At 39.9% G+C, this 8,630-nt stretch overlaps 1 protein-coding gene across 1 annotated transcript in view; it reads left to right on the plus strand.

Annotated features, from left to right (window-relative positions):
- LOC124615820 (ufm1-specific protease 1) overlaps nt 1-7,488 on the plus strand; it is a 54,134-nt gene extending 46,646 nt beyond the window's left edge. Inside the window, exon 4 of the mRNA XM_047143960.1 lies at nt 7,141-7,488. Within this exon, the coding sequence (XP_046999916.1) occupies nt 7,141-7,290 (150 nt within the window). The 3' untranslated portion in view covers nt 7,291-7,488. The remainder of the gene's footprint in view (nt 1-7,140) is intronic.
- Nucleotides 7,489-8,630: the final 1,142 nt, after the last annotated feature.

An 8,630-nucleotide genomic window follows, 5' to 3' on the forward strand; every position in this document is an offset into this window, starting at 1 on the left:
CAGGTGCTGGTTCCGCAATGCTTCCACCACAACAAAGAACAATAATCTAGCTGTGAACTGTGTTATCTTACCTTCTCTGCATTCTACCGTCAGGCAAGAATACCTGTTACTTTAATCCCCCTTAAATTCATTACTGCTCTACAGCTGCTTCTACTAATTACACTAAATCTATACGTAACCTAAAACAATACATATATTAAATGACTGTCTCCTAGGTCTAACTCCATACAGGTTCCTCATTACTATTGCATTCACAACCTCTTGTTTATCTTCCAATATCTTCCTCCTCACTCTCCCTTTCTGGTCGCATCTGCTGCCCTGGAATATCTTCCACACTCACTGGAAATGGTGTCAACCACCCTTCATGCACAATTTTTGTTCTTGTCGGCAGTTTAATCTTGACATTTACTGTTGACATAGTGTCTGGCAATTGGTATGGCCCCTGATGATTTCTTTGTTTTTTCCTTCACCATATACAAAGTTGATAATGTCACCCAGTGACCACCCTTTACTGTGGGATTCTTCCTGTTTCTCCAGTGCTCATGTGTTTGCCCTCTGTACTCTCTTCCAAATGTCATTAATCACTCTGGCAAATTCCTTAACAGACTCTCCAGTCTTCCCTTTCCTCGCTTTCAAAATGTCTAACAGTGATGGAATTTTATGACCGTATACTACTGCATATACAAATAATCCTGTATTCGTATGCTGTTTTGAGTTGTAGGCAGAGACAGCATACTTCAAATAGACATCCCAGTTGGTGTCATGTGAGTCAGTGTCGTATCCAAGCATCTTCCCAATTGACCTATGCACTCTTTCAGTTCTTTTATTGGCTTATGGATGGAGAGGACTTCTTTACATTTAATAACTTCCACAATTTCTTGACTAGATCTGATATGAAGTTTGTTCCTTGGTCTGTTGTTATTGTTTCAGGCACTCAAAACTTCAATATCTAATTATTCACAAGTGCTTGTGGCACTGTTGCTGCCTGCTGGTTTGACATTACGACCATTTCTGTGTGTCTTGAAAAATGATCTATGATTGTGAGTACGTGCTTATTACCTGCAAGTGTTTTATTGAATGAACCTAAAACATCAATCCCTCAAAATTCAAATGGTGCTAATGCTTCAGGTAATCTCTGCAATGGTACTCTTCTTTGACACAAACCTGATCTCTGTGCGCACTGTATGCAATTCCGCATATACTGGTTTATGACCATCTGCCTATTCCTCCACCAGTACCTTCTGCTAGTATTCTGTTGATAGATCTGCAACCTTCATGACCTGCTAATGTGATCATGAGCACTCAGCTCCTTAGCTTTGTTGGTACCACTATCCACAGACCCAAATTGGTTTCTCTGCATAGCAATCCATCCTACATACAAAACTTGGGCTGCTTAAAATACTACATACATTCATCATCCACTTTCTATTCAATTTGCCATTCCTTATGCTCATTACTCCCAATATGTAATAATGTTACTTCTCTACTTAAGCCATCCGTATTTCTGTGCTTCTCCCAGATTTGTATGTGACTTCAAAATCAAATTCACTTAGTCTTATCATCCATTGTTAGAATCCTTACTAGAATGATCCTTTAAACCCAACAACCATTTTTTTTTGCTGCATGATCTGTTTTTACATTAAACATTTTACCACACAGAAAACATTTGAAATAAGTCATTCCATAAATAAGGCTTGACATCTCTTTCTTCACTGTGTAACAATTTCTGTATGCAGAATTTAGTTGCCTTGATGCGTAAGCTATTGGATGCTCTATGCCTTCTACCTCTTCTGACAGCACACAGCCAAGTGCGTGATTTGATGCATCACGTGATAAAACAAATTCTGTATCAAAGTCTGGAAATACCAATATTGGACTCAACAGTAAAGCTTCTTTTAGATCCTCAAAAGCATCTGGCCACACAAATTTAGTACTTTTTTTTAACAATTGTGTCAACCATCTAGCAATATCTGCAAATCCTTTTACTAACAGGTGGTAAAAATTCATGACTCCTATGAATGAGTGAAACCCCTTTACAGGAGATTCATGTACAGCTCTCATTAATCTTGGATCTGTCTAAACCCCACCTTTACTTATGATGTCATATAGGTATGCTATCTCTTCCACCACAGAATTACATTCTTCTGTATTCAGTGTTATCCCTCCTATGGACGATTGTGTCATAGAGATACATTAAGTATTGCCATGAGCCATCCAACAATATCTGGAATGTCTCAGGTGCATTGTTTAATCTGAATGGCATTCTTCTGAATTGGTAGTGTCCTCAGGGTGCCGAAAGTGCTATTTTGTGTCAACCCTGTGGTGCAACCCCTATCTGCTGATAATCACTCTTCAAATCCATTGCTAAAAAATACTTGCATTGCCCTAAATGATCGATGTTTGGCAAAGGATGTTTGGCAAAGGGTAGGTGTCTGTTATGTTTTTGCATTTAGGTGTCTGTAATCACAACAAAACCTACATTTTTGAGTTCCATCCATTGATTTTTTTTCTGGCATGACAAACATTCCTGCCCCCAATGGAGTATTATTTTCTTCAATTATTCCATCTTTCTGCTGTTGATTGATAGATTCCTCCAAAATTTGCTGCAAGTACCTAGGTATTCTGTATTGTTTGCAGTAGACTGGTACTTTAATTCCTGTTGGTATAAGGTGGGTTGTAATTTGAGTAGCTGGTAATGGCCATTTTGGAAAAAATAAATCCTCTCTAGCCACTTTGCATTTTCTTGTAACACAGTTTCAGTGGTGTCTGGTGACTGTCCATGGCTGGCACCCATCATGTCCCATTCCTCTTCCTCCAGGATACTCACTGTGATGACAGTGCAGTGGCACAGCTGTCAATGGCAGTGAACTCCCTTCAGCAAGTGGGCAGTTCCCTCGTGACTCAGGGCAGGCTGCCCTGTCTCATGATCAAACAGTGGACCCTGTCATGATCAAACAGTGGACCCTGTTATGCATCCTGGAATGTTGCTTGGGGTAACACAGGCTTGTAGTGTAAGCTGTGATACTGAGACGAGAAGCATTTAGTACACAAATGGCTGAGATACATTCCAGACTGTGTTCATTTAGGGCATAAGCTACATACTCTAAACACTTCCATGGTGGCAAGTGAGGAAAGGCTTCTGTCCTGCCACTGGCGTATTGCAGTGCTAACTGTTGCTGTACCACACCCAGCTGGCTCCACTTTGCAGTGCCAATTGGCCATGTTTTGCTTTGCAATGCATAACACTCTCACCTGCCTGCTCTGACGCATATTTTTTTTGATCGAACACGGTTGATACAGTACAGGGACAAGAGACCCACTGAACTGCTGCATGGCTGACAGCTGCATACATTGCCCAGCCTCTTATTGTTGGGCAGGCATCCTCCAGTGGCTGCTGGGCAGGCATACTGCACTGGCACCGGTTTTGTCAACATTCGTACCTGGCGCACCACTCTACCCCAGAGCTGGACAACACCCTCACTGGGTTCCGGCCATTGTCCACAGCCAGTGCAGTAATTGCATTTTTGTGGTTCACACCAAAGATCGACTTACAGCATGCCACCTGAATCAGTGGCATCTTAGGATGGGCGGAGGCCCCTCTCCGGGGGCTGATGGGCCAATGCCTCATTCTTCAGTTGAGCAGACGTGTCCTGCCCCACATACTCCCGGCTGTTGTGGCTTCATCAGCACCGGTGGGGAGTTTGCTTCCTGGGAGCAGTACTGCATCTCACACTGCGCTGAGCGGATACCACTGTCAGTGGGGATGGAAGTGTGGTCTCTGTTTCCAAAGTCTTTCCTCTCCAGTCCACCATTGTTGCTGCTCGTACTAGCACCCCTCGACGTGGAATCCGATGCCCAGATGGCTCCCGTCCGATCGCTGGTCCTGTCCAATGGTCACCTAGGGATTCGCAGGTAGCAAGAGTGCCCTTGTTCCACTCACTTTCGTCTGTAAGTTCCGCTCAGAGTGGATGGGAAACTTCTCATTGTCTTTGGCTGCCACCCCCAGCACTGCTATTGATGGTGTTCAGTCACAGCTCTGTGGACAGCGATGCCTGTTCTTCCTGTCGCCCCCTCCTGCCCCCCCCCCCCCCCTCCCCGCCTCTCCATCAAGAGAAAAGAAGTGTAGTAACACACCAGTTACCAACTGCCCACAGCAGATGTGAGTTGAGCCACTACAGCAAGGATACTACATGCCGAAATTCAAATGGTGCGTCCGCTGGGCATCATTTATAAGGGGAAGCATCTGCCTCTGGGTCCTCAGTCATTAAATGCGTTCAAGACGTGTGAATTACTTTCGTTGTATTCTTGTTGATCACTGTGTGACCCAGTGAATTGTATTTCTTTTATGGCCATGTGTTTTCCCATTAGAACACCCGGTTGTACTAATTTTTAGTTTACTGCTTCTAGTATGTCATCATTAAAGAAAAATGTAACATGTTCAGGTGAGTTTCTGTCTTGAAGTCCAAACTGTTTGCTACTGACTATGCTTTACTAACTGTTTACAATGCCTACTCGTATATCATCTGTTACAGTTGTTGATATAAGGGAGCACTTGATTTCAAAAGATGTTCATACATATGATCTGATGTTACATGAACTCAATCTTTTAGTGCCAATGACAGTTCTGTATGAATCTGACAGTTCAGTTGATGTCAGGACCATTGCCAAAGAAGCCCCTTCATTTGATAGCATGCCCTGCTTCTCTGAACTGGGACATCCTAACACAGAATAACTGCCAAACCACCAGATACTTCAACATGTATCGAAACTGTAATCATCGTCATGCTTTGGAGGTATGCTGCGACCATTTGCTCCATTGTACATGCATAAACAAAAACACTTCCAAACAGTTTGTGATTCTAAACCAATCAACTAATGAAAAAATACCTTCACTGTGGTAATCATTATTCATTAGCTAGGTAGATGTTGGGTAACACATTGCTTTAACAAAAATATATTACAGCACACCGCTTGAACATTTAATCTTCAGAGTGTTGATAACATTGAAAACTTCTTTTGGAAATGTAGGATGAAGTTGAATTTTATCAAATTCTGTCAATCAAGTTTATTCACATTGACTACATCATGGTTTCTGTGCTATATTACATACAGTGATGTAGTTGATGTATTGCTACGTGGTGCTGCACTGTTAATACTTACAAACAATGAGAAGGGTTGTATCATTGCTGGCAAATGAAAGCATACTATTGAAGAAGTGGTGAGGGCAACCTGCTGTGGGAGTTAAATATAGAAGGTAGTAGAGGTTTTCATAACTTCACTAGGTGCCATTCTCCAATTTTGAAATTGAAGAAAAAAAAAAGACAAATTTCAGGAAAGCAACTCCATCAAATCTAAGACTCCCCACACCCTACCCCCTCTATCCTTTTCTTCCAGTGATAGATTCAGTTCAGTCTAGTATGTTTATTTCACATTTTGAAGGAAGCAGTATCTTAGACAGTACCTCAAGTCTGTAGAGCTCTTGTGAAAGGCTGGAAGGATAATGTTAGTAACAGTTTCATCACTGACTATGTTTCTCATTGTGGATGTAACGGGAATAACAGCTGGTTTATACTGCTGCCATATCCACACATACTGAAAGACTCCAAATATTTACAAAATTTCGTTTCTTCCTCATATAGCACCGTGTTTAATTTATGCTCCGTTATTGTCCACTACGGTGAGGACTGTTGTCACAGTTTGTGTCTCGCATATTTTCTGAATGCACTACATTCATCATCTTATTTGTTCTGCTGCTATAGCACTTTTCTTGTAAGTTGAGAAACTTCATTGAAGCTGTTTTTCTCCCCAACTCCATTTTAGTTTGTTTTTAGTGTTATTTTTATACTCTTTACTTCTTACATTCCATGGGCACTCCTCTGGCTTGTATAGTATTATGAATTCCACAGTTTGCTACCTCATTTAATTTATTATCATGCTATTCGCAAAACAGTCACAATATTTCAGACAAAATAAAAAGAAATAAACTACCAACGTGCAGCAGTGATACGCAGGAGCTGGGTAGATAGCTGTATCTATATTTTTCAAACATGTTTTCGTTATATTTGCCATTTAGTTCATTAATAGAGGATTCAATGAAAATTCAACACTTGAACTGTATGAAGGGTACAGAAAACTGTGGAAGGAAGTGAATCAAAACATGTACAAGGTCAAAATCAGGAAAGGCCAATCTGCGAGGGTGCGTCGGCAAAGGAAAGACAATGTATGATACTGTTTTTCAAGTGTCTGCAGATGAATTAAATGACTTTTGCTCAACACCAGTCAGCTCTATGGTTGTGATGAATTTTCAGTCAAAAGAATGTCCTTCCAAAATAGATGTTTTTCTTCAAAAATGTTTCTACTAGCACAGTATGGAAATCAATCCTGAGAATCTCTTCTGAGGCAGTAGGTAATGATGGAATGAGCATAAGTATACTGTCACCAAGAATATAATTCTGGTTTTAAAAGACTTCAGTTTCTCTTCAGGTTATAATACATATTACACTGACTGGGAACAAAGCTTCATTCAACTGATTACCTTAAAAACTTAAAACATTCATGATAAATATTAATCAGGCTTCCAAAAACACCATAGCACTGCAATTGCATTAATCAAATTGACTGACAATGTCAAACATGCCATGAGCAGAAGTGTAGCAACCATTTTAGCACAGCTTGATTTCGCAAGGCTTTTAATACTGCTAATTTTGATATATTACTTCTGAATCTTGTTTGTTAATTTTATGGAAAGACAAGAATTTTGAAGTATTTTATGAGATGTTAAGAAAAATGGGAAGAACTGTTAAAATGGCATGATTTGGAACATCCATCCTAAGCCTAGACTTGACTTAGTGATATCCACCTCTTCATGCCCTAGAAAAAGTGGCAACATGTGGCAGAATTTTATACAAAGGAGAGTTTTGAGTTGATTATGAGATTTGATAAATGCTTGAATCTTAATAGTGGTTATGTAGAGAAATAATATAAAAGTGTAATTTTAAGTACTTTATAATAAATTTACTTTAACTATTTCAGTATTATATTTGTAGTGCTTGTCACAATTTTTAAATAGACACATTCTCAACACTTTGCATAGTGAGATACTTTTGCAATTCATTAAGACTCTCTGTATAATTCATTCAGGACCCACACTTTTGGGGCGTTGCTGCAGATTGTTACCAACTACAGAGAGAAGGCTGGGTGTGTTGGAAACAGCTTTCAGAGTTCCTGGATAGCTCCTTCTACAACCTGTGCCTGCCACAGCTTTCTTCAGAATTGGAGCCTTCAGTTTGATCCATAACTGCAGTCAGAACAGCACCTCACATTCAGTAGCCATAATTTTATCATCATCTTTGTTTTCAAATATGTCATTAGGGTTGCACTTCATGTCTTTTGTATAGTGCAAACATGACATTTTCTTGAAGTAACATTAATAGTATTTATTTTATGAATGTGTTATGGTATTGATTAAATGTGAACATTACAAAAGTTTGTATTGATTTTTATTTAATATTTGATAGTATTTCCTTATCTGCTAATCAGGAAGTTATTGTGAATTGTCTTTTTTCCCCTACATATCAGGAGTGGGACCTGACTAGATTCTGTCAAAAATCCAAAATTATGTGCACCTCATTATAAGCTCTTCCTTTGGTTAATTTTTAAAAGTCTGACTACAGCACAAGTATATTCCTTTTTATATTTTCTCCAATGTTTATCATTAAAAAGCTATAGAAACTTATTTGTTTCATGAGAGGTGCCAACCATATTAGGAAAAGGATCAATTGCTCATGTAAAGATGACCTGTTGAGTTGCAGACAGGTACAATGAAAAGACTCAAGCATTATAACTTCTTTACTAAAGAAAACAAACATGCACATTGACACAAGAAAGCACACCTTATGCACACATGACGTGAGATGTGCTTGCTTGCTTGTGAGTACCAATCTGTCCTTTTCCTAATGTTGTTGATATTCCAACCTGGAGTTTCTATTGTTTGGTTTCGTTAAATATAATTGCACTAATACCTCATAAGCACTGATCCTATGACTAATAGAAAACAGGTGGGTGGTGAGAACAGAGGACATGTAATGCTAGTTCCCACCTGCAGAGTTTTTAGAAACTGTGTCTCGGGGAAAGAATCCAGAAGGCACATGTGGCACGTGTGGTGAAACATGCACCAAGGTCACAATTGTCATGTTATAGAGCATGCTCTGCAACAGGGTATTGCATGTTGCCAGTATACACCCCCTGCGTATGCCCATTCATCCTAACTGATAATTTGGTGTAGTCATGCCAATGTAAAAGGTCAAGTAGTGTTTACATAACAGTTGATATATGATGTCTCATTTAACAGATTGTTGTGGGAAGTTCCTATGGGACCAAACTGAGGTCCCTGTCTCACAGATTTCCCTTTGATAGTGTATGTTTTGCCAATTACAGGACTGGTGTAGGTGGTGGTAGGAGAGGGTGCATAGGACAAGTCTTACAGGGCGGACTGTCACAGGGTAGGAGCCATAAGGTAGGGAGATGGGGGATTTCCTTGTCCTCATTGAACGACAGCTACACACTTCTGTCACAAAAAATCTATTAACAAACAACAGTACATACATTTTGACAGTTACCATCCTTTCCAT

The sequence above is a fragment of the Schistocerca americana genome, chromosome 5, assembly GCF_021461395.2.
Source record: "Schistocerca americana isolate TAMUIC-IGC-003095 chromosome 5, iqSchAmer2.1, whole genome shotgun sequence".
In the NCBI taxonomy this organism is placed as follows: Eukaryota; Metazoa; Arthropoda; class Insecta; order Orthoptera; family Acrididae; genus Schistocerca; species Schistocerca americana.